Below are 27,800 nucleotides of genomic sequence, written 5' to 3'. Positions count from 1 at the left end.
GCTATCTGCACGACCATCCGTGAACACGTTTTTCCGATCCCATTACGCGCGTTATTTATTACCGGTCGCCGCGTGAAAATAGCACCGCACGACGTCAATGAAAGCGTCGTCTGATAATTATGTGGCAACGGGGAGAGGCAGAGGCAGAGGGACAGAACAGGGGGTTGATGGGGAGACCAGCCGCGGACGTTGAGAAACGACCAACGTGTGTATACGCATAACAACCGGGGAATATTTCGATTTATTCCATCGCTGGAAAATCGTGAATATCTACGAGGATGTTGCGTAAAAAACAGTTTGCCAGAAACAGTCTAGATTTAAAAATGATTATCTGTGCAGCTGTGGTAAACAGAGTTCTCGATATTGTTGATAAAACAGTGGATTAGATGACATTTTTAGGTAAAAGCATACTGAATTTATATATAGGGCGCGGTATGAATTTGTTGCCACGATGTCCGATTTGGTTGCAGCGATTGAACAAGAAAGTGTTTCAAACGAATATTCATCGCACAGTGGGTGAGGTGAAGCATCTTTCGCGTAAAGAGAATCTTTGCAAATATCTTCTCTCCTAAATAACACCCATCTTCCAATTTTTACGCGACATTGTATATCTTTGTGTATTCTTAAACTGCGATCGAATCGGTTTCGTCGTACAATTCGAACGTGTGAACGAAAAAATGTTCAGCGTCGTTTAGGAAATTTTTCCTGCAAAACAGACACTTCCGAACGTACTTCGCTTCTAAAACATTTTTATACACAACAATCCTATCAACTTTGCATAAGAAATTATCCATAAAAAGAACCAAACTATAATCGTTGTTAGTTGCAATGGTAGAATAAACATGACGCAAGACACTAGAGAAAGGACCGACATTCGAGATACGTCGTTTCAACAATTTCTCGAGTCCCGCTAAAAATACAGAACATTTCCGTCGGTTCTCGTAAAACCTAGCAAACAGCCGCAGCAATGAATTCGCTAAGAGCTTGTAAATAAAACACGCGCTCAGCCAATGCTTCTACCGCGCGCTACACCCTCGTCCCTTTTTGCGCCATGCTCGCTGCCAGGAATATTAACCGACGGGCAAAAGATAGAAATTTAATCAGCACTCGCGTTCATTAGCATGAGGTAACGGCGAACTAATTCTGACTCGTACAACCGGACAGAGAAATATGGGGGGCAAACTGAGAGAGAAGGGCGACGGTGGGAAATTTGTTGGCGGAGCGGCGATAAAAAGCGCACACGCGACACTGGCCGGAAGGATGCGTCCGCGCACTTACCGGCTTCCTGGCTGTGGTCGAGCGTGTAAATCGGTGCCGAAATTAGCGTAAATCACACTGCAAAGCGTTTTCGTTCGCGCACACACGCCTCTTCTCTCGGTTATGTACAGCGTCCGGTGACCAGAATATAACCCGGTTTTTCGTTCGTACCCACGTCGGCTCGCTTATCATGAATAATTCATAACCGATACGCGGTGACGTTGGCTGTTTGGCAAAGGAATAAAGAGAAGGGACGACGATGGTCGGAGAGGATGGGAAAAGGGGAGAGTGGAAAGAATTGGCGAAGACGAGAAGAACGGAGAACCGGAGAATCCTAGGCGAGACGATGATCGATAGCTGGAAGGACCAACAGACGACGTCTTGTAGCCGCCGATAACTTGTTAATTGCGAGAAGAGATCTTGACAAAGGCCGCGGGGCTTCGGCCGTGCAGCAACACTTGCGCAACTTGTAGGTGTTGCCGAAACTTGCAACGACGATTGTTCGGCGTTCTACCACGGTGATGTAATTGAACAGGCGGATAAACAAAGACCATTGATTAAAATACAGCGAGGATTATTCGAGTCGCAGGAACTTCAACAACTTAAAATTCAATCTTGAACTTTCCACAGAGTAATCAAATTTGTTGTATATGAGGAAAGTTCAGAAGCCACGATCGAAAAGTACGGGAACGCGATGATGTTACGAACATTGCTTTTTACGTTTATCTTGCCATTCGCTGGTACTTATGTGTACTTCTTGCAATAAATCAACTTATACGAGCGTACCATTTTTTTGTTCTTGAGAAATGAAAGTTAATCGTGTACTTTTCTAATGAAATTAGGGAATTAACAGTAAGTAGAGTTGGTTTCCGAAAGGTAACGTAATAAAGAAAGAACGAGAAAATATCGCGTATTGTAGGTACAACGAAAGACAATATCAATAAGACGATATATAAAATCTAACGAAACAAATAAGAAAAGAAGATTTTGAAATAAAGTAATATATACGCGGTATCGAGGTATGACAATTACACGATGACGATATTAACTGACAATGAGAATATTAACATTCAACGAACAATTTCCTTTTGACGAGTAAAAGTCATATTCTCGTAGAAGAAGAACTGTCCAAAGTAAGTACACGATATATCTCACTGTTTATCGCGCCATTAACAACAGGTCGAATAATCTGTTTTCAAATATAAGTCGCCTAAAACTCGTTCGCAATCGAATTTAATAAATTACAAGGTAAGAGACTTGGCTTCGTTCAAATGTCCTTCCGACTCAAATAACCCTACCTTATTGTACGTCGACAAAGTGAAAATGGGAAACACTTGTCTTCCATCGGTAAGCAGAGTATTTCAAGAGAATAAAAAAGGTAGTTGTATTTAAGTAATAAGAAAATAAAAAAGCATGGTATATGTCGCCTGTAAGACGCATGGGTCGTTAAAGCGGAGTCGTTTTATCGAGATACGCGCGGCGTGGTCGGGAAAATGGATTGCGCAGAAATTTCCCCCTCAAAAATTATGGTATTAAACAGAAGTTAAAGGAGGGTATCGCGGGGCGAACGTACGAAAGAAATCGGCCACGAGAGGCTGTGCATTTTACTGTCTTGGACGATAAAGCTGGTTGTACCAGGCCGAGCACAAATCAAATCGAGAAGAGGTATGGGGGGATTTCGTAGAACGATCGAGTAGAAAGAAACTGTTGGATACACTGCTAGCCACGTATGCTATATGTTTTGCGGCCGCTCTTGATCTCCTTCCTTTTTCATCCTGTTTCTTGGCAAGCAAAGGGAAACCCGGAAGGAACAACGAATGGAAGATAAAGCTGTCGCAACGTGCAAGTTCTGGAAAAGTATTCCACGAATAAAAGAAAAACGTAAGTTAACGCAAGGGATTCGAAACCAAAGAAAAAGAAAGCAAAATGAGAACGACTGCAACCAGACGGGAAACGAAATAAGAAATAGCGCGACTAGTCGAAAGTACGCGGAAAGAAAAAAAAAGCACTGCGTTTGAGAAGAGAAAAACATTGAAACTGAAAGCCCGACATTTTTTCGATACTTAGAAAACCACAATTCGATGCATACCTTTACTTCCAATTGAAACGACCTACGCACTTTGAAGGAACATAATTGTGAAACCGCGATATCCGGTAGATACCATTTTAAGCTGATAGGGCATGACTGGTACAACCACGAAATCATGAAACTCGAATAACGCTACCCGGAACTCGAGAATTCCTCCGGAATTACTGGAATTATTGCAGCTGAAGTTATTTCGAACCTAATAGATCGGGATAGGATCTGCGTTAGCTTCAACTTGCCAGACCCACCTAGGATCATACTGAATTCATAGAACCTGATTAGAATTACCACGGCCCTTGAAAATCTCGCATCGGATCGCGTTCGATTGAATTGCTATTGAATCAAATCAAACAGATAGAGTTCAAATCACTCTCGAGATGGCGGATCTAGCTGAGATCATCCTAAATACAACATATACAATTGATACCATACTAGTCTAGATTGAGATGATTCTGGATTCGTTACCTGTCGTTACGTGGTTAGATTCATCACGGATCGGGCTAACATACTGTTAGGTTCATTAAATCGTGATCTTTGGATTCTGGTGATTTTGGATAGATCTTACGCGTCCGAGTTAGTTGAATTTGAATCGTCATGATTCTCAGATTCTAATTACGTTAAATCGAATTATAAAATCACGAGCTCAACAAATTTAAGTTCTTATCATGTAACGATACTAATACAATGTATTAATAGGCACCGTGGACGAATACATTTCATAGTTAGTCTAACAATCTTACGTCGATTTCTAATTCGTCGATTTACTCGTTTTCTTACCGAGCTTGTTACCAATAATAATTATGAAACACTATTATTTTATTGATACTAACAACGAAGTGACTAACTGCTAGTGTCCAAAAGTCACATGAATTTTGATTTCTATTTCTATAAGATTTCAGACCTCGCTTTGAGGTGAGCCAAGATGATAAAAATGGGCGATATAAAGACATTCGTTGGTAGCTTTGTTACTCCATTTCATCGAAAACGGAAACGAATGATATTCGATCATAACTTCCCCTGCTTTCATCTAAGACATATAGCGATTTCGTTCTTATAACTTCTCTATCTGTTTCCCGTGGCATTTCTGTTATGTGGCTACGACGCATTTGGAACCCACGACGTGTACACAGGCGCTATCCACGCGCAGATGCTCTGACACCCGCCGACAGTATCATACCTTGCAAAATGTCAGATCATCGACTAACCTCGCCGTTCACGGTCCGACGCCTCCTAGATTGACATTGACACGGGTAACTTTCTTATTTGAACTTCTTTCTCCTCTTTTTACAAGAAAAATTATTAACGCGGTGAACGAAATACTCGAATAAGTGCCGTATGTAGTATATTAAATGGATACAGACACGTCGTTTTTAAAATTGGAAATTAATAAATTATTATCGTGCAGTAAAGAAAATTTCCAAAATTGAAATTTGGAATATATTTTAAAGCGTGATAACTTTTTAAACCTACAGTGTCTATTGAAATTGTAATGTCTACGTATACATCACTGAAATTCTTGCGAAAGTTTAATTATAACACCGACTTGGTGCAATACATCTCAAAAATGACAGGATCTTTATATCATTTCCGACATCATTGAGATCTACTACAACATAGAATTTCGTTACAAATGAAGGTACACACGCCATTTAAGAAATTACCATTAACTTGTATTTTTTTTCAAATTTGCGTCACTCATTGCGTTATTTATACAGGGTGATTGGTAACTGGTGGTGCAAATGGAAAGGGAGTGATTCTGCGCGAAAAAAGGAGTCGAAAATATAGAATAAAAATTTTTCGTTTGAGGCTTTGTTTTCGAGAAAATCCACTTTGAATTTCCGCTCGGTACGCGTGCACTTTATCGCGTCTCGTTATAACGGATCTCACTGTAGATCGTTGTCTCGATTGACGTTATTTTTTAATTTTTTAAATTTTTATTCTATATTTTCGACTTCTTTTTTACCATATAATGTCATTTGTATAACAAACCTTTGGTCTTAGAAACTCTTCGTCTCAACGATACGACAAAAATATCTTCAAACGATTCAGGATGCATCGATGGCACGAACGCGCGAAACAGCTGAAGTAAACGCTAAGACGCTCGCGATAAACGAGCGCGAATAATTGTTCAAAAAAGCGAGGGACGTTGGCGGCAAGGAAAAGATGGCCGACCGAGTGACATTTCTGAAGAGAGTTCGCAAAAGGCTGCTTGCCAGGCCTGTACGCGTTTCATGCGCGGCAAGGAACACGCTTTGGTCTCCCCGGATGAGACCAGTCGCTCATCCCGACGGAGGTCTTCCCGAATATTTCAAGCGATCGAAAATGTCATCCGCCGAGGACACTCTGCCCTTTTCCTGTCTCCGCTAACAACGAGAGACTACGGATCGCTCGAGTCGAAGTTGATTAAAGGGACCTGTAGGCGGTGTCTCCTCTGAAGCGAGAACGCCGTAGGAAAAAAGAGGCTGCCTAAGCTGAAAACCATCCGTCAAAGACTCGCCGGCTAAAATTTAAATAAATTCGTACCGCTCCTTCGCCATGCGCATCAGTGAAATACCTGTGCCACGACCACGTTTTATATAAAGAGAAACTTCCCGGCGGCGCGCAGGCGAATTAATCACACGTGACTCCGCGCCGCGAACTCCGTAGCGCATTTAATCCGCCGGAATTTACCGTGCTTCGAAGTTTACGGCACTTTGGCACTTTCTGTGCAATTAACGTCGCCTCCAGCGTACTGTTTCTCCACCGGCGATATTTCTTCCCTTTTCTTTTTTTTATTTCCATTTCTTTTCCTTCTTTTCTCTATAATGCCGATACTAACGGGAGGAAATTACGCGTAATTTCGATCCTTTTAAACGTCTGGCGACGATGAACAACGATTATATACGTGCATTATGAGAATCCACGATCCTTTCGTCGGATACGATCGCCAAACGATTATCACGTATTTGTATTCTCTGCGCGCGAGGTGTTCATTAGTAGGGACGCAACAACGCTCTGACGAGAGTACCGAAATTATACCATCTCCCGGTAATTTAATATAAATGAATCGAGGCTTTACCCGTGTGTTATCCAGCGAAACAAGAGGCTACCAGCACTCTGACGCAGAATGTGTATCTACACGTTCGTAACAGCGTCGGCGATATTCGCACCCTTGTTCTAAGAGCGGGTATCTGCGTCTAATCGATACGCCTAACCTCTGACCTATTATCGCAGACCGCTAGTAAGTTCTTCGTAGATATCGTTGCGCAAGATTTAGTTCACAGCGGCTTCTGGGAGTTGTTCGATAAATCGTCCAGCTCCCCTTCCTCTAGGTACATACGTACGGTCAAAGGCACTTCCGCTCGGTGCACTCGTCAGCCAACTCTTTTAAAAATAGTAGAACGCCAACCGGCACGCGGCGTTCCACCCTGATTTCTCTCTCTCTCTCTCTCTCTCTCTCTCTCCTCTTTTCCCTCTTTCTCTCTCGCGCCATGATGTAGAAAATGGTTACCGTTCTGTTGTTTGATCGAAAAATCTCGCATATAGAATGTCAGGGGAAATGATGCATCGAGGACACTTTTATACGATAGTCGGATATTCCGTCGATGGATCGTCAGCGTTGTCACGCACGGGCTAAGCCAGAACATGAAAAGAACATCCTAATACCCTGGAACGATTTTCATGAAATTTACTCAACGCGTACGATCAAAGAAACGTTATTGGAGTTGACGAGTTTGCATGACGATGGAAATATTTCATGGAACGTTGAAATATAATTTTAGAGGACGTAGCGTGAATAGTGCGTAAGAATGTGAAATGTAGATAAAAATGTGGGAAGGGAGATTCAGAAATTTGGAAAGAACCTACGGAGTTTTTTTGAAGTTTTAGCAGGTTCGAAAGTCTGAGAGAATTCGAGGGTTTTAAAGATTTCAAGAGATTACCATAACTCTGGCCATCCTGACAAGTTGATCCCAAAGGTTTCAGAGGATATTACAAGCATTGACGAATTCAGAACTATCGAGAGATTTTGGAAATACCGAAAACATTAAGTTCGGAGAATTTCACAGAATTTCGATAATTCTGGTTCATGAACTTTCGGTGTTCTGTAGTTTCCAAAAGATAGAAAGATCTTACGAATATGCCAAAGTCCAGGGATTTCAAAGATTCGTCGTGTGTCAAGCGTTGAAAAATTGTAAAATTCGAGAAACCTGCGAACGAGAAATTCCAGAGATATGTAAAATCTTCTAAATCTTCTCGAATCCCTAGGACTTGGCTATCTCGAAAACCGCAAGTGTAATCGAAGTACTATTTCCTAAACTGTTAAAAGCAGTGGAACTCAGTGATACGTTTATAACCGTTGGAACTCCTGTGTTCCTTAGAGACATCGAGGATCTCTAAAACGCTAGAATGCCTCGTGAAACTTCCGGAATCGCCAGAACTCTCGAAACTTCCAAAATTCCCGCAATCGTCGAATCAATCAGAGTCCTTCGACTTTCATTCTCAGCCGCTCCTTTAAACTTTCTACACTTACAGTCGATATGTCACCGATACTTATCGATATATAAAATCGCTTATGCGATGAAACGAATCAAAACTAACTATACAAAATTCGCGAGATTAATTCGCTACTAACATTAGAACTATACGTGATTAAACTGTAATTTTGATATTAAAGAAAACAATATGAAAAGTACATGGACGGATACATAATACAAATCAGAGAACAAATCTTTGTCCATGTACGTACTTTACAAAAGTTCATTCAATAATAATCAATGCTTGTTACTACCGTGACACGTCTATAAAATTTCTATGAAAGATTACCGATCAGTGATTTTGATTACTCTGATAGTTCTAACGTTAAAGATCAAACGGTGGAGTAATATGTAAAAATTGCATTGGAAAAATATTATTAAAAAACGTAGATATATATAGGATAATAAATACCTTGCAGAATTCTGACACATAAGTTACAGATCCAAGAGGAAATAAATAATACAAGAAGAAGTTTCGATGATCTAAAAAAGAACAGTTTATCATTCAGAATCCATAATCTACGTTCCCATAACGATAAAGTCAAGAACAATGGTTTCAGTGGAACAAGAATTGAAACTGAAATGTCGCGTTGACGCAACGTTGGTCCTTAGTAGATTAACAGATAAAAGAATATAAGACGATATATTAGGTCGTCCGAAAAGCTTCTTTCGTTTTATAAGGAAATAGTGGATGCACATTTTATATTATTTTATCCAATTACGTATGATCCATTTTGTTCTATCAAAATAAAGATCACAACGTTCGACAGATTAGATTTCACGTTTGTATAAAGATGCGTCGTTGTAAAAGACGTGTCTGTAAAAGAAAGACGCTTTTCGAACGACCTAATAAGATAGACGTAGACGTAAAATGTCGAATTCTAGAGGCATTCGATCTACAAATACGGTAACTACGCAAACTGCAATCGGGAGTAAGGCATCGATTAACAGTGAAAGGAAGGTCGCTCGAATTTCCACGATACCACCGAACTGATCTGTGATAATTGAAGCCCGCGCAAAGCCTCGGTACCGCCCACTATTGTCGCATCAGTAAGTTAACTTTATCACGCGTACGGTCATTTATTCCAGCGCGTATCTCGATCGAGCTACCTTCCACACCTCGGCAAAGATCACAACCACATAGCGAAACGGCTAAAACGATATCGTTTCAGTGGCCGTTGAACGATCTCTATCGAATGATCAAACCAAACGTCTAATTACGGATTTCGATCTCCAACGGTACTAAAACATTTTTTGTAAGAATAGCGTAAGTTTCCCTTTATTTTCCTTTCTTTTGTTTTTTGTTTTTTCTTTTTTTCCTTTTTCTTTCGTTAAAGCGGAGTATCTTCGATGGAATTCGTTGATTCGAAACCGATTGATTGGCTCATCGAGCCCATATCTGCTGACCCGTTAAGTCAAACCCAGACGTTCTGCATTTTACGTGTCTAAGCTAACGTATAAGTTCCATCGTGCACGACTACGTTACACAAACCGTTACAATGTCTCTCCACTCGGAGGAAATCTCTGGGAAACGTAAGATAAGAGGGGAACGATAAATTACCCGCTATTGGAGAAACCTCGGATATTAAAAAGCTATTAAGCGTTGGATATTAAAGAGGTATCTGTTTTCTGTCTTTCTTTTTTGTATGCCTTTGAAAATAATTATTGGAAGAAAATGGAAGTACCGTACGGCAGAAATTTAATCGCCGGAATTAAAATTGAATTGAATTTCTTTCTCGTATTAATTAGGTTAGTATGTAAGAGCGTAATGTAACATTTAATGGATATCGTGAATTTTAAAGGGATTAAGAATACCAATGTCCTTTAACCTTCTTCTTTCAATATTATAAAAGTAGGAAAGAAAAATAGGACAATGTACGAGTACGCGTACATGGATCATGTGATCGAACAAAATATAGAGCAGAGAGAATATTTCATTGACAAACTCCGTTTTGCGCATCGACTCTGAAATATAATTATCTCTTGCCGTTTCGCGTCATTGGCCATTTAAACGCGTTAGCCGCTTGTAAGCGTCAAAAGCATATTTTTCGTTTAACCGGGCAAGCGCGGTTGATCCACGAGAATCAGCCACCGCACGCTCGTTTCTTTGACACACAATTCTGTTTAACGTTATATACAGATGCGGTTGGCGGACTAAACAGTTGCTCGTTGATGCATAAAAATTCGAGCGTTTATAAGAGAAAAGGAGCAAAAAAAAAAAAAAGAAAAGAAAGTAGGAGCAGGGGGAAGGTAACAGAAAATAAACAACTCGAGCTACTCGGGACGCTTGTTTCACCGTGTACGAGGAAGAAAGAAATACGAAAGAAAAAAAGAAGTTGCTGTCCTAAATTTATAGTCGCATCGCTCTTTCATAATTAAAACGCAGTACGCGCGGAAAGTACGCGTACAGAGGGCTCTAAAATTCTTTTTTAAACTTCACCATAGCGGATGAAACTTTAATATCCTCAACGTGGCTTAAACATCAGACTTTGTACCCATTCCCCTTCTGTATCGTAACTCGCGGCACGTCAGTCATATTAAAAGTATTCGCCGGCCTGTGTTGTATACGCTGGTCTCGTGCCACCAGTTTCATACCGCTCTAGAACTACTTTACCGGTGTGCCGGTGGCGCAAGTTTTCTCAAAATCGTTATCCTCTTTATATTGCAGAACCGGCGGTGGCAGTATGCTGAATGACGTCAACATCTCCGCGATATTGGACTCGTTCTCCGTCAGTTACGATAAAAGAGTAAGGCCGAACTACGGAGGTGAGTAGAGGATACGACGTCTTTTTTTTTTCTCTCCTGCCTATCGATAGTCTGATCATTCGACCACTCTCTGTGGTAGCGTCGATATATCGTGCGCAAAACCGCAATCACTGGAACGACAACCGACGCGACTAACGCTGCCGCCAGACTAATTATCGTTGCCCCGACTAACGAACCTAACAACCATCCATAGAGAAATCAGGTTTTGCCTACGATGTTCGATTACTTTCGCATATACCTGCTTAATCGTCGCATTTCTGATAGTCGTTGCACGGACTGGGCGTACCGAGAGTTTGTTCCGCAGCGAACAAAGTATCGCCATTGAAAATTAATATATTACGCGTCTCTCTTACTATATAAAAAGAATGTTCGAAAGTTCGAACGAGAAGCTCGATGCTTTCAAGACGCGACGAATTACGAAACTTGCGCTTGGTTCGCTGCGAACATCGAACGAAGATTGCAACGTGTGCTTGGATCCAAATGGAATGAAATTCGCGATGAAAGTGGCTAGATAGCGATGCTGAAACGTGGCTTTCATAACGAACCACACGAACACGCAGATGTCGCGAAGGGAGAGGGGAAAAACGAGCGGCGAAGGAATAAAGTTAAAATCGACCAAGATCGAGAATCGGCCCTCGAAATAGGAGAGGCACGATTTTAACGATTGAAACGCGAGCGCGCGCGAACCAACCAACTCCGTGAAAACGCCGTGATAACGAACGAACACCGTCCAGAGACGTTGATCGGTACGTGACAAAGGGATAAAAGCACGACGACAACACGGAAGGGATAGAGAAACGCTTGGGGAAATATTTTTGACGCCGTTTACTCTTTCGTCGCGGACGATATAGAAAAGAATATTCCGGACAATGGGGAGAAACCTCTGGTGGGCGTGTACTTTGGCCGTGTGATGAAAAATCTCAGCTAGATACGAATACGGAAGGATGAAAAATTCGCCATTCGCGGTTCGCTTTCTCTACGTCAGTCATTTATTGACCCGTTGATAAACAATTTCGAGCAAGCTACTTTTGATAAGCGTGATATTTCTCAGAGAGATTAATGATACATTTTATTCAAAAAGAATCGTAGGTGTATTTTATGTATCGGTGAATTAGAATTCGATCGAATCATCTCGTTTCCACGGAATTTTTATGGCTATGTATTTAGAATTATAAAATGGAATATTATCAGGAATAGTATCAGGAATTAATCATACGGTTATAGATTAGTTTCATTCCATCCGTGAACAATGCTTTCGCCTTTCTAAATATCGAAATGATCGTACGAAGACTATCGTTGGAAAATCTCGCTTTAAAAATTACACACTAACATTCATGGTAGCTACATCGGGATTATTTTTAACTCGATCGTAGTTTCTTATCGTTTAAACATCTTTCAAGAGATGAAAAAATGAGAACGAACTGCTACTAACTTTATCGTTTCAGTTTTATGTTAAAGCTTCTTCGCAAACATTAGATGTCTTTCCGTTTGTTAAAAAAAGAGCGAAATTGCGATAGAAAATTCGAAAAGAACAGGATCAAATTAATTAAGTAACGAAAAGATTAACAAGCGAAGAAAAATACGTCTCTATCGACTTGCCGTGAACGTAAATCGTTCTAAAAGAAAGTTACTCGGTTTGGTAAACCCATCGCCGAGACAGGGGATGCCAGCTGGCGTCCAAGAAACCGATAGGTGAAATTTGTTTACGTTGGAAGTGAATGGAATCGGTGGCGTTCGAGCCCCATAAACCGAATCCGCCGTTTTCAATTCCCGCGATAAAGTCGAATTTTCGGCCAGCTCCATAGAGGCAGGGCGGGGCTGGAGCGCTTCGATAAAACTTGGATCGATGCTGGGACGCGGCACGGGTTGCCACGGGTTACCGTTAACGGCATCTCTCTACTCCAGCCACGTTCCGCCACACAGTTCTTCACCTTCGATTACAATTTCAACATTCATTCCGTCAGTCGGCCGTCATCTCTCTGTCACTATATACCGCTGCGGTCCGTTCTCGAATTTCCGCTTCGGTCTCGCGATCCTCCTCGTGGTAATCCCGTCACCACGTGTCATACTCGAGAAATATATGAAAAGTTTCCATAGATATGTAAACGAAGATGATTTGTCGCGCGATTCTATAGATAATTCGTTAAATCCGAATCTTAGATTAGGCAAGTTGAGATTCATTCTATTAGAATTCGGAATGAGATATTAATCAGCGTTCGAGACAGTCACTCAAAAATAGCTGATCGATCTTGGATCGATTAGATCGAAAATAAGAGAACTTCTTGTTAGATATTGAAGAGAATCGTGATTCGATCGGTATTCGGATCAGCCGAACAATTAACACTCGAGTTAGTTAGGCAATCGCTGGTCAACCGAAATCGCTTCGACCGAGAAGCAATTAGTTCCCACGTAGAATTAAGGCCTCTAGTAATTATTCACGGTTATCTCGGTTGGTTTAGACGTTGTTTGCTAAACAAGCCAGTAAAATATAGCTGTGTCCATTCGAGTTACTTTTGTCATATTTCGATAGTAACGTAAGGTATTTCAAACTTGAGAATCGGATTTAAAAACTTCACAGATACCTCGTCAAACAGACTAATAAAATAGAGGCGAGTCACGCAAATCACGTCCATGATTTTTCGAGAATATCGCAAAGTATTTGAAAGCTGAGAATTGAATTTAGGGTCCGCGTCGTCGTACGAGAAAGAAAAAAGGTCTTGGCGGCGAAATCGCGACTAACGAGATAGTCGGAGGGAATTCTGGCGGAAAATTTCGGTACGTTTTAACCCGCGAACGTGTCCAGAGCAGGAGAAAACAGTAAACAGCAACACGCTTTATTTATTCGCCACTGCTTCGGAACGTGTGCATTCATTTTCATTCCTGGGCTGATCCTGTGCTGGGACAGTTCCAGGAGCGACTCCTGACGCTGGCCGCGAGCCACGGTGACCCACGGAGGTATGCCACAATTGCGGTTTCTTGCTCTTTTCCCGCGGGAGACAATGCCGGAGAATTGCAGACTCCGAAAAGTGTGCCGACCGCGCGAATTACTCCGTGAAACAGCTCCCTATCGGTTCTCTTGTTTTGCCTCGAGACGATCGATTTTCTTGGGCTACTTTTAGAACCGCGCACAGGCCCCCTTCGAGATCCCCGATTCTCCCGTTGAATATTCGACGAATGTATTCCCAGTAAATTACCCAAGGGAACAGGAAGAAGAGAAAGAAATATAAAAATGCGACAAACGTCGCAGATTGATCTGTGCGCGGAGCCAAATGGCAAACACGCGTCGTAAATAAGAGACCGATCGCGGAATTTCATTCGAGGCTCGTCTCGTTCGCTTTTTCTCGTCGTGGGTCGCTTCGATATTTCGCGTCCGATAGAATGCATTACATTCACGCGTTTCGAATTTATCGCTGCTCTGGCAAAAATGCCTATAAATCCCGAAGAGAATTTTCAATAGCCCCCCTTATTTTTAGCGCGTTCGCCAAAGCCCGTGGTCGTCTCGAACCGTATCGGTTTCCCGTGGACGTCTCGAATCGTATCGGTTTCCCGCGGCCGAGCCGAGCCGAATCGTCGATCTCTGCGCGGCTGGATGGAAGCGGCTCGAGCCTTCCAGACAGTCTGGATTTACTGGGTCCATGGAATACCAGGTTTTAACATTTAAAATTTAAATGGCTACAGCTTTTTCTCGGACATTACGGACGGGCAAACGGGATATCTTGCATCCAACATGGAATAAATAGACATCCCCGTGGCTGTTTTCGAGTAACCGGTCTTCATTCGATATTCTCCGTAGCACGGTTAAATTTCCAGCATACGATTCTCTTTCATTCCGGTCAAAGTTTACGTAAAAATGACAAAGCACGTGACGAGGAAACACGATGTGTGGATATATGTCTGCGTCTTTTTCCTTTTTCGTCATTCTTGCTTGGCTTTCTCGAACGTCGCTACGAGGCTCGCGTATATTAGCGAGCAAACAATTCGATCGATGAGTGGCTACGTAATTCAATATAGTTCAAGGACTCTGGTGCAACGATGCGCCCTTGGGTGTTCGTTAAACCACTGATCGATGGAGGACGTAAAGATTCGTTGTTAGCTGTAACAATGTTGCGACGCGAGCATCTTCGACGAAACTGTGTATCGGCTACGGGAATACTCGGTTTCAAAGAGACTTAATAAGGGCAGGATATTGAGACGTGGAGAGGCTGATACCGAATACTGACGATTTAGGGGCGATAACGAATACAGATAGGCAATAAGATAGGCTACGATAGGATATATACTGTCAAGGATAGCAATATCATACTCTAAAGTAAATTCTCTATTGTTTGAAAGAGGACCGACAGTGGAGAAACTCTTGAAGACGTAGAGAAAATTAGATCTCATTGTCGAGTGAAAACAATTTCGAAAATAAATCTTGAGACTCGCGTAAAAAAGGAAGAAATACATTTTTACGCTAAGACAAGATCTTTTATTGATATTTGCTAGATAAATTTGTTTCTTGTCAGAATAAAATTAAAGTAAAAAATTTATCCAGAGAATGGAAGAATTAATTTTTACGCTATCCTGGTAGATATCATTTGTTGTTGTTAGAGTAAAATTATTCGAAGAAATGCAAAGAAATTATCCTTCCTGTGAAGAAAACGTCGCGTATTCAAATATAACTGTAAAAGGGTTCCAGATAATAAAATAAAGCAAAGCGTGTAGAACGGCGAGGTTGATATTTTTCGTTGAAAATTCGTTTCCACCGATGTCTGTCGTGTTTGCATTTTTTCCATCTGTCTCTTGTTTTTTTTTCTTTTTTTAAACACGTTCTCATGGGCGATTGGCTTGGAAGGGTAAGCCATACCAACGCATTTCAATTAACCTGATACCACGTACGTTCGTTGCGTTTTGCAACGTGTACGCCGACCCGTCATTGTGAAATATGTGTCCCATATGGGACGTTCACTGGCTATAGGGTTTTAAAAACATCCCAGAAATGGAAATGAAGATATATCGAAGCAGCGCACGATGCCGCTGGCAGAGCCGTTGTTTACGAGTCAACTTTATCGCGAAAATGCCTGCCCTCGTGTTTCTCTCCCTTGGCCAACCTTCCCGACTCTTATTTTTCACTTCGTTCCCTCAAACTTTTCCAACAACCACCGTCTTCCACAATTCTAATGAAATTCTTACGTCCTCTTCGTAAAATCACTCGATGCTCAGACTCCAACTTACACATCTGCGATAATACTCGAACAATTTCGTTCATTTCGATATTTGGATACTAAATATACGTATATATTAAATTATTACCTCCGCGTTAAACTGTCAAAGTTTGAATCGAATCTCGCGAATTTCTCCGCGAAGTTTACCCCGTAAACCGTAACGTGGAACGAGAATGATATCGAGAAACGCGTAGAAAGAATATTTGATGTTTCCGGAAAGTTTTAGCTGGGGCAATTTTTAGGCGTAAAAAGAGAAAGAATCGGTTAGATCTTATGTTTGTAAGAGGACAGGGCTAACAATCGAGCCGTTCAATCAATAGGTTCTTTCTCTTTGAAAGCTACTATTCCGGCCATAAAAGACATGGAAATTCGATCAACGTTTCAGCATCGCGTCCAGAGTATCAACGAAGCTCTAAAGAGATAACCAAGCACACGTATCGAGAAACGATGATCCTGGTGGTCCTCTAATCGAGAGTAATTACCACTTTCAGCGATCCATCCGACGTAGCGATACCACTCAATACCCATGACATTCCACACTCACAGTAAAAAAAATTATTCACGAAATGAAACGAAAAAAAAAAAAGAAAAAGCCAAAAAAAAGTATACCATACATACATACGTATTTAGATACTGTAACGAGAATGATAAGAATAATAACTTAACGATCAGTGAACAAAAAAAAAAGCCATAGTCACCCCATCGTGTAACTTGTCCGCGGCCGGAAACGGCCGACTCAGTCTGACTAACCTTCGATTTCAGGTCCTCCTGTCGAGGTGGGCGTCACCATGTACGTCTTGAGTATCAGCTCGCTATCCGAAGTGAAAATGGTACTATACCTCTAGGTCTTACTCAGTCATTAACGCTGAAAATCGATTACTAATCATTTCGATCGTTCGATTAAAACATCCCCCACCCCATTTGCCCGAGCAACCACTTCTCTTTTTAGTGCCCGTGTATTTGAAACGACGATTGCCGTCAATCGTTACAGCCACGATCTTTCATGTACATATACCGACACACGATGCACAGATACACGAAACGAATAAACAGCCACGTATATGAATACGAACACACCGCCACAGAATAAAAGGAATTGCTCTTTGAAACGTAACACGAAACAACGGACATACGAATGCACACTCGCAAACACTTACATTGGATGCATGCACGCGCACAGGAATGCATAGATTCTCCCTGAAACTCTCCGTCTTTCGTTTCCTTGTCGCTGGCATAACGTTCACCAAAAGGTTCGACCATACTCTCTGCTCACATCTTTCTTTTACGTGTTCGTGCAACCTGGAAATACCTCGATGATTCGAAACGGCCCGGAATATTCCAGCGAATATCGAAAGACGAAGATCGAGCCGCGCTTCGAAGTTTTAAATACAATTTTCCGGATTGGTTCTCCGATTGGAAATCGCCCTATCGTGCAATAACGTCGTAGCCGTGATCGATCAAGCTGCGAGACGTGCAAGAGATAATCGATTAATTGCAGTCCGACCAGAGGAAATTCGTAGGTTTAATCTGGTTCTATCGCAGAGAGAAAAGGAGGAGTCGAGTCCCCGAGGTCTCGAATAGGGCGAACCATCCGTCGCCCATTCGTTCGCTCAACCGCTCGCTCGTTCGTACGTGTCGAAGGCCGATTGGCGCTCTGTCGATGAAATTAGTTCGGTTGCCGTGCACAGAACCGCATCGCCTCGAGCTGTGTGCTCCTTTGATCTACTCTACGTTTCGTGAGAACGCCTGGAACCGCCGCGACAATCGTGTAACACGATTACGATCAGACGATCGCTGTTCAAGCGCGTCTTCCAACCGGCTCGATGTCCAATTCCTTGACACGATGCACCGAAACGCCAATCGACGCTAAGAAATTCTAATTACAAACGTCGAGGTCGTTTTGTTTAATTTGCATCGGCACGAAAGTTCTCCTTTGTACGATATATAGAACGATAGGTGAATCGATTTCTACGAAAAAATTAAAATTAACTTTCCGCTTCTTTTATCGAAATAAATATTTCTGCTTCCAAATAGGATTTTTTCTTGCATATTCTTTTTATTAAGTTTGCCAAGCAGAACCTGGCAGATAGTTGTTAAGCTTACGTTCGTCCTTTTTTTTAACCGTTATTTACTTTCCCGAATTTTTTCTATTTTTTTTTTTTTTTTTTTTTAATTCATTTGTTCCATACACCGAGACGCGTGTTGATTTTATCATACGGAGAAACTAAAATACATAACGGCAGAATTGTTGCGTTTTCCCCAGTTTGCAAACAATCGAGTATCATTCTCGTTCGTCCGGTTCGAATTGCAGTACCAAAGTAAACAAGGTACGATACAAATTTAACTAGCTTTTCATGTTTAAACAATCCAGCCATATTCTGATTTTTACGATTAATGCAAACAAGTACAACCCAAGCAGAATAATGTAGGCGATAAATAGAATCAAGTAGTACAGGTAAACGATTCGAGCTACGGCCATGGCTTACCACCGCAACTTCGTTAATGACGAGGCGAACCTAACCTTTCTTTATGGTCAAGAGGTGTGATCAGCTTGATACTATGCATTAAGTCAGCCTGGTTACCATAGTAGCGACTCGTGTTAATGTTAGAATAATTGTGCGCGTGCATGGAACACGCCGACACACGAAATACACGAAACACTCTCGTGGCAAGAAGTCACGAATAGAAACACGACAGAAACACCGAACCAAAAATGGACAAAGTACTATTTCGCGTGTGTGAAACGATGAAAGTGCTCGCAATCACCAAGTAGGCTACACTCAGAAAAAAATAAAAGGATCGAATTCGTAATCGTAGATAGAAGTCGGCTCGTGATACCTAGTAGTCTGGGACCGTGAATCGTAGTCCGGTTGGATGGTTTGTATCTGTATTACACGCATAGTTCCTAGAAGGCACAGAACGTTCTATCTTTTTTTTTCACTCTTCTCCTTCTCGTCGAATCTCTGGTGACCAATTTGTCAATACTATACTGTTTTTTGCATACATATATACACATTCTAAACGGCCTGAATCGTTCTGATCTTACGTTTTTCCGAGTGTAGACCAAGTTATTACTCACTGTCTCCTGCTTGTTACTTTTTTAGCCTTTAAGCTATCTGAAGCGTGGTCTGCTCTTGTAAGGAAATGACAAAAAAAAAAATACGAACGAACACTTTTGTTTCCTCTCTATGTAGAAGAATAGTATCTTGTTCAATTTTGGATATATATATATTATATATATATAAATATATTACATACGCACGAACCGTCCCGTTTAGACCATTTTTTAGACGCTAGCTGCTATGCCGCGGTTGCTAAGATGGGCTGCCCGCCTGCCACCACTTACAATTATTATTATTCTATATTTTATTCCACCCGATTAAACCCCTGTTGCCCCCTTTTGCCCCCAGCCGCCGCCGCCGCCGCCCGCCCGCCCGCCCGCCCACCCCCCGAAAACCCCGCCCATCACCACCGTTCACTATCACACTTTCTACCTTCACCCCCTGTGTCTGACACCGCACGTATCACACGTTCGTTCTCAAACACGAAAGACCCCGATTTTTCCACGTCTCGAACGACGTCCACACGTCCGTCCGATAGCTGATTTGTCAAAGCAAAAAATAAGTTAAGAGAAAAGACAAAAAGAATAAGAGGAAAGAGATGCAAAGAGATAATATATAGCTATTACAATTACACGCGACTAAGATTCGTCCGGGATCGACGATCGCAGTGACAATGACAGCGAATGTTTCCGAGTATCGTTCGTTTCTTAACTCGAGGGTGAAAGACGAGTAAAAGAGACAGGAAGCGAAAGGAAAGAGACGAACGATAGAGTTATAACTGGAAAACAGTTAAATAACGAACTTTGAAGGTCTATAATGAGAAGGAATCGACATATCGCTCGGGGGGATGGACAGGTAAACGACAGGATTAAAACGATGGAGACAAAAAGAGAAAGAAAGAAAACAACCGGAGATAAAAACAGTACCGGATACGTTCAAGATATACGAAGTAGAGACACGCGTATAGCTGGCGCGATATAATTAGAGTGACTCGGTTAACAACACCGCAAAACAAGAAACGGAAAATGTATAAAAGGAAAGAGTAACGAGAATAAAACAAAAACAAAAAAAGAAAAGAGAAGTGACAAAAGAGTATAAAAGGAAATGAAAGAAACAAAAGACGATAGTCGAGCAAGGGTAAAGTCACCTTGCTTAAACACGTGACTGTGATGGGTGTGTATATATATATATATATATAATAAGGATTATATATATATAACGAGTCAAGTGTGTGTGAATAATTCTTCTAGCTTGGAAAACAACGTGGCCGACGAGTGCTGTTGATTTGGTTCCGTGCAGGGTGCGAGCTCTCTTCGACTTGTACGCTTGCATTGTACCCCTAATTCGCGATTTTTTCGCGCTAACGTTTGTCCTAGAGCATTTAATATTATCGTATCTATAGTCAAATATCGTTCGAATCTTTGTAAATAATATTCAACGATTATTCTATTCTGTTCTAAAGGGAATGTCTCTACTTTGAGCATCAAACGAATCTGTTCTATTCGCTTTTTTCATCTTCCGTGAATCAGGGGTAACACACGAACTTAACCGTTATCTACGTACAATGTACCTGTCACATGTACGGTAACTTAGAAACTAGCGGATAATCAGAGCGACCAAGGCCGGATGGTTTTGTTGATTGCAGGTCCACCAGTGGAGGTTGGCGTCACCATGTATGTCCTCAGCATCAGCTCCGTGTCCGAAGTGTTGATGGTACAGTTTGCATTCTCAAACTCATACAGAACTCACATCGACAACCGTTCGTTCATTTCTTTCTGACCCTTCCTCTTCGTTCGTGCGTGTACCGACGCGTGTACCCCCTTTTCTTTCACACTGTTCATGGAAAACTCGACTATTCACCGTGAGAGCGATCGCGGCGAATTGAATCGTCGCACATACGATACGATCCATCGATCGTTCGTCCACGCAAACGATCAATCGGGGTCGATCGATCGTATCGAACCACGCGATACCAAACGCGTCGTCCGAACGAACCGGCTTTTCGAGCGCGTCGTTCATCCAACTATGCCGCTTGTTTCCGATTGTTTGTTTCACGATTATCCGATCCGCGTGTGTGTACGTGTGTACAAACGTTCTCGCGCAAATATCAATACGCTCGCGTTCCACGTGAAATTCAACGAAAGAACAACACGGGACAACGCGAGACGGATTAATAAATATTCGTCCGTGAATATTCATCGTTCGTTAGCATTGTTCGAATCCGGTCGCGAAATCTAAGTGTTCACCGATTGGGACCGATGTCGCGTAAAGTTCGTCGTATAAAATGAGATCGGTCGCGGCGCATATACACGTGTATCTATACGTCTCTGTTCGCGTACACAGAAGCGTAAACCGAAGTATTTCATACACGCATCGAAATCTCGAGGAATTCTCGACGGGTGACTGGAGAAACGTGCACCAAGAGACACATAGACATCGCGGCTCGCGATATTTATGTTGGCAGCAAGGGGCATATTGGCACGTACACGTACACATTTGCATACAGATGCATATACTGTCTACCACTCACACGAAACAGAGACACACATAGAGAAAAGGAGAGATACATACCATACATACATACGTATAAAAACATACGTACACACACTCACACACCCTACACGGATGGCCTACTAACCTACGTTTTTATAGCTCGTCACAGCTGTTTGGTTGGCTGAACTGTTACAAGGGAACCTTGCTACGTTCCACAGTCTTCGCAAGATATATTCTTGTCTACTTCGTTTATGGTTTATGGTTGACTCGTTTAATTCGATTTGCGATGTTCTTGTTGCATGGCCCTACCCGCAGTGCTCGAATCAGCGACGAGAGCTCGATCAGCAACGAAAACCAGCCGCGAACAATGGGAAACATATAGCACCCTCGGACAAAAAAGTCAGAAAAATACGTTCCACTATACACGCCAATCTGCTCTAACGCTTTTTACGGTTCTCTCGCGCAATATCGTTTTCTACCAATTCGTTTTATCGCTTAGAAAGGATTTACGAATCGAAGGGTAAAAGCAAACGAACGATATACTGCAGGTTATCCGTTCGAGTGGCAAAAAACGTCGCGTCCAATAAACATCCGCGACGTTATCAAAATTTTCGCGAATTTTTCCTCGTCTCTAAGCCGAGAGTTTAAGTACGATTGCTCTGAGCGAGGTTGAAAAGCGAACGAATCGCGATTCGAGCGCTGCAGGCCGCACATACGTTGAGGCACGCATATATACGCGTAGACTTACACGTATTTTTGCAATTTCTAGATGTATACGTATATAAGCGTGTATACAGCGTTACGTATGGTATATATATCTATATATATATTTTCTTTCTCAATATTTAAGATACGTACATAGCGTAATCATATAACGTATTGTGTATTGCGTATACTCCTGTAGTATTCAAAAGGTATCTGTTCCGGTGTCTGCAATCAGTTTCAAACTGGCACGAAACTGGATCCATTTGCGTCCGCCACAGTTTCAGGCTCCATACTTTTTTCCATCTTTATCGATCGATATCGAAGCTTCAATTTGTGGATTATATTTTTTGGCAGTTTTGTTTAGTCGTGACTTATGGACAAATGACAAATACTACGGAAAAGCGAAGAATAAAGTTTTGCAAGTTGCGGACCATATAATCTCCCGGTTTGTCCAACGAACTCATAAATCATCAAAAAGAGATCATCGACGCTCGATCGTGATCCAGAATGCGAGTTTGGAGCTGAATGTACGAGACTGGACCCCAGGTGTTGAGCCCTGTGCGGAAACCAAATCAAGTCGACACTGTCACCTGGGACGTGACTCGCGATTTTTATACCCGTTGGCGAGCCTTCACTGTATATTCCTCTTTGCCCGACCCTCTTTCCCCTTATCCGTCGGTTCTTCCGTTCTCGAGTCTTCCTTCGTACCAATTTAAGCAAGGAGTGCAGTCCATCGTCGGTGATCGTCTAATCGGAAACTTATCCCCTCTTCGGAAACTCGTCGAAGAACTACCAAAGTAGCCAATTTTCCTATCAATTTTCCCTCCTTTACATTTCTCACCCGTTGTAGGCGCATCAGTGAGAAATTTCGCGCCGAACGATGCTGCACGAAGGCTCCTTCTTTCCTCGCCCTTTACTCTCGTAGATTCTGGACATAGCGTTTGTCAGACGGACGTCTCGGGTACCACGACGGAGACACGCAAAGAGGAGCGGAAATAGTGGCAAAAGAGAGAGTCCGTGAAACAATCGAACGAGAAACACCATGTTCCTGAATTCCTGCTTCCTTCTGGCCAGCCGACGAACGCATAGAATATCAAAAAAAAAAAAAAAAAAAAAATAAGAAAAGAGTATATAGCTTGTGCAACGTTGCGACTACGAATCGAGACTATACGAAATAATGTGTCTATAGATATCTATACATATATATATATTTCACATATATATATTTATATTATATTATGGATATAATACGACACCTATATTGAGCTGTATCATTGTCAGTGTGTGCAGTACGCTTCTGGTAGCTATGAATCACTATGATGCCGTACACATTCTAATTATTATTAATATTCAAGTATGTGTGTGCGTGCGCTTGTACAATCATACACGTGCACATGTTAATATCCACGCAGGTGTATCGCATCGAGATTATGTGCACGCGTACACACAGACTGGCCACTCGTCGAGGCGCAGAAAGCACAATGTGAAATACACGTTGAGCCAACCAGTGTTCTCGTACGAGCCTCTCTTGCCTTCCATCATTCGTCGCACACACTCTGCTGTTGCGTTTTTCCTTCGTTCTCTTCTTTTTTCCGTTCTTTTCTTCGTCTCTTTTCTTTTTTCTTCAATTTCGATTCGCTTGCAAGCTTCTGCTTTTGAAACTGCTTCTTTCTATGTATGTAACAGCATCGTTACATAGCCGCTAGTTGTTTCGTACTCCTCGTTCTTGTCCTTCTTTTCTATCTCGATGTTCGTAGGCAAACGCTTACCTGCGCTACTTGCCTGCCCGCGAACTCTCTTCTCTTGCCAAGGAAAAGTTGCGAAGTGTCCTTAGAAACACTCGACAAAGCGCGACCGACGTTCTTTGCATCGTTACGATGCTACTCGAAGAACGTGATTCCGAATTATATACCACTGTGCCAGTCGAGAAGGAAATATTTCTTGTAGACGTAACGCGGTCGGACAGGATCAACGAGGTCTTGAAGAATACGCGGAAGATACATTTCCCGCACACGTCGTTCGATAACTTTAGGAGGAACAGTTAAACGGTTCGAAGATTCGTAAAATCGATGGGTAACGAGCGTCAAAATGCATAATACGACAAATTAGACGTCCAGTGCGCATCACGACACGACTGCACTGCGCCTGGAGGAACGCCAAACGAAGCAAAGCTCGCTGCCATGACAACTTCCGCCCGAAGTGACATCAACACCACATTACAACGGAGTTACTTTCGAGCCCACTTTAATTAAACTTGCATTCACGGATTCGCGTTCGCATCAGAAACTACTTATGACCACTAGGTAGACAATACCCAATTAATATAACAACCAGCAACTTTGCGCGCGTTCAATCGCGAAAGACGCAATATCATCTGAAACTGAAGACTCGTTGAAAAGTAGACGATGTCAGATATCGAAACGTAGAATACGTTGTTGCCATCGAGCACCACTTCAAGGAGCCAATTTCCACGGAAATGAAAAAAACCTCGTGTATACAATTGCAAAAAGTTGTTTACATGTTAAACATTGCATACATATTGTTCATTGAAAATTTTCTCGTATTTACATCACGGTTCGCTGTTCCGTAAGATAATCTAATATCGATACGTTGTTCTATCGTTTGGAAAGTTACGATTTATATTTAATACGTTATAAATGATGACGATGACTATGTACTAAGTTTTAATTTTATATTGTATGCGTGCATAGTACTAGTTTAGAAAGTGAAAAAGGTGATTTAGTTCGTTGACTTGGTAAGTAAGTAAATAAGTAGGAAAAAGTAAAGCTTCCATGCTCGATAGACAGGGTCGTTCGACTAACATCAAACGAAACAGTACGGTGGAATGGACTTCTCTATTTATTCCATTTTTATTATTTTCGTCTCCCAACTCCATCCTTGAAGCGGTATCCAAGCATCGCAATAGCATAAATCCGCACATTTATCCGGCATAAAACTTTCCGCGCTTGAAAACGTCACAAAAATATCGCGGCAACGTATACAGCGTCGATGACGGCGGTAAGCGTCGCCTCGGGTTGAAATCTTTCCAACATAGCTAGAGTGAACGTCAGCCGTTATTGGAGCTGTAAAATGTCCAAGTTCGTTCCTAAAGTTTCCTGAATTTCTCTCTCTCTCTCTCTCTCTCCCTCTCTCTTCCTCTATCTATCTATCTATCTATATATCTCTCTATCTTTCTATCTATCTACCTATCTGCCTATCTACCTATCTATCTATCCTCTATCTCTCTCTTTCTCATTCTCTCCTCTCTTCCAACAAAATTTCACACCTATAACGGTTGCGAAAATTTCAGTGCAACGTTTGTAATAGTCGTAAACTTCTCGATAAAGTGTACAACGGGACAAGAGAACGCGAACCTACGAATTTATGGCGACAATTGTTATTTTATCGGTTGCACGATCCCGCAATTTTTTTCCTCTTCCTCTGTCACTGAACTCGTATCCTAAATCAAAACTTTCCCGACAATTTTTTCGTGCACGCATAAAAGTCGTTTTCACATCCTCACAAACGAACCAATTACGAAATAAAGTAGAATGGTGTCTACACGCGTGCATTGCACGCGTATAAACGCGTCGAGCGAAATAACGGAAACATCGCCTCGAACAAACTGGACTACATAATCGGAACACCGTGTTTATGCAACATGCGATTATGATCTCACGTGCAAAGTGTATGGCGCAAACGCACGTGAAAGATGTTTCATTCCACGCTCAATTGTGTACGGCATTTTTGGTGCGCTTCGGCAACTGACGATTTAACGAAGGAAAATTTTCGACACGAAAATAATTCAACATAAGTATTGATATACTGATCCAGAAGTTGATCAGAACTTCGTTGTATCCGTTACGAGTAAGAATCTAATCGATCTCAAGGATATATCATATTTCGAAGATGATCGTTATATTGGACCGAGTGTTGAAACAAAATGATAGAATTAATCAAATTTCACACTAAAGTTCCAACAACTTTCAGATCCTGCTGCATATCGTTGCTACTGTTATCAAGTTCGAAGTTCGATTAGACATAAGTATTTATAATTAGACTTAAGATTCTCTCTTCGCAAGTACGGTATAGGCAATGCATGTTGCTTCGATAGCGTTTCGTAGCATGCTTGCACGTACTAGTAGTGTTGCCCAAGTAATAATAGTCTATATATGGAATACATATAATCACCATATACACGGTCCATGCACCTTACCGCTTTCGCGTGTACACACGAATTACCCTCGCGTCGTGGAACTCCCCAACTGAGATCGACCACGTCGACAGAGATCGGATGCGAGTGAACCGTATACCGAGCGATACAGCTCGGCTTCAACCTGTATAATTTCCATTTCTATAGAATTATCTTATCGTCGAAACTTCGAAATAAGTGTCGAAATTTCAGGAACAGAGTACGATATGTAACCAGTAATTGACTGTTCACGCTCAAAGATCTCAAATTATTAAAAAAGACCTGCCATACAGTGACGGACAAAAGAAAGTTTACAAAATAAGAAATATAAAAAGACACCGTAATTTGTGCGTGTATACAAAATGAGTTTGTATTAATGAGAGCAACGAATAAATATAATATGTGGTGAAAGACGTTTAGCATAAGGTTTATTAAAATTCATAGTGCACTAATGTTAAACTTCCCTTTGTCCGCCATTGTATTTAAATCGTTAAAATTAAAAACAGAAGCTTTTTGTTTTAGCAGATTCGCGTTTCTTGTGTTTTAAGAATCTCGGAATATTTGATTTTCAAAAATCTTTATTCCTTCAAAATTCTAAAATCGCTGGAAGACTTTTAACTTACTAAACGGGATGCAAATGTGATTTATAGCACGATCGATATACGCCTTACTTGTCTTTAATAAGTGAACTTTTAATAGCGTCTTCGTTAAATGGTGAAACTTTAACCGTGTTTAAATGTGTTCCCTTGTAATTACATCTCAATAATAATAGACTAATCGAGAAACTTTGATCTCGAATAATAAATCTAGCCATCGGAATCGGTTGATTACGCTCCAACTATTCGCACTTAAACTTTCTTCTTGGAACAAATTACTCGCCTCGTAAGTGGAAATATACGAGGAATAGCACGCTACAACGTTTGATGAATTCACGATGGACTCGCGCGAAATCACTTCTTTTTTTCTCTTCTTTTCGCCCGATGAATCGAACCAAGTAATCAAAGTTTAACGGAAGAACCTTGAATATTTCAAGACGCGTAACTCCTTTCCGTGAGAATCTATTCCTGGTGCCCTTAAATTACGGTATTTACGTTCGACGGCCGTCTATTAAAACGGCCGTACCTTTAAATATTAAATCTATTCACTCTGCGAACCGCTTCACATAAAATCGCGCCCATTCAATCGCGTCCCGATTTCTTCGTCATGCGTAAAATTTTTGATTGAGCGTTTCACGATCTTCCGTTCACTTGAACTCGAATAACCAAGCCGTGAAATCATTTGTTGCGAGTGAAAATCGTTCAATTTTATGCGATGTTTTAACCGCTCTCTGGATTCGATGCATTTGTGCAGAAGTTGTACATAAATATACGTTGGTTAATACCATCGACAAATATAACATCAACTATCGAATACGAAACTATAGCTTCGTGATAGAGAGAAAATAAAAATAATTTAATCTCGATTGCAAACTTAAAACGTATGACATTAAAAATTTTCGCGGGACAACTTGCGACAAGTTTC

At 41.5% G+C, this 27,800-nt stretch overlaps 1 protein-coding gene and 1 long non-coding RNA gene across 15 annotated transcripts in view; one reads left to right on the top strand and one right to left on the bottom strand.

Annotated features, from left to right (window-relative positions):
- The window catches only part of LOC117158722 (uncharacterized), a 167,055-nt gene that overhangs the window by 108,459 nt on the left and 30,796 nt on the right, over positions 1-27,800 (bottom strand). The gene's annotated exons all lie outside the window — the stretch shown is intronic.
- Rdl (Resistant to dieldrin) overlaps positions 1-27,800 on the top strand; it is a 97,488-nt gene that overhangs the window by 38,967 nt on the left and 30,721 nt on the right. For 8 of the 14 annotated variants that reach the window (XM_033337919.2, XM_033337917.2, XM_033337912.2 and 5 more), the window contains exons 2-3: positions 10,526-10,623; positions 16,590-16,657. In XM_033337919.2, coding sequence (XP_033193810.1) covers positions 10,526-10,623; positions 16,590-16,657 — 166 coding nt within the window. Of the gene's footprint in view, positions 1-10,525; positions 10,624-16,589; positions 16,658-20,534; positions 20,603-27,800 lie in introns of all 14 variants that reach the window. The other 6 variants (XM_033337920.2, XM_033337913.2, XM_033337918.2 and 3 more) reach the window with 1 other exon arrangement.

This window comes from Bombus vancouverensis, chromosome 1, assembly GCF_051014615.1.
Source record: "Bombus vancouverensis nearcticus chromosome 1, iyBomVanc1_principal, whole genome shotgun sequence".
Lineage (NCBI taxonomy): Eukaryota > Metazoa > Arthropoda > Insecta > Hymenoptera > Apidae > Bombus > Bombus vancouverensis.
Note: the sequence above shows the minus strand (reverse complement) of the source record. Positions and strands in the feature narration are given on the sequence as shown.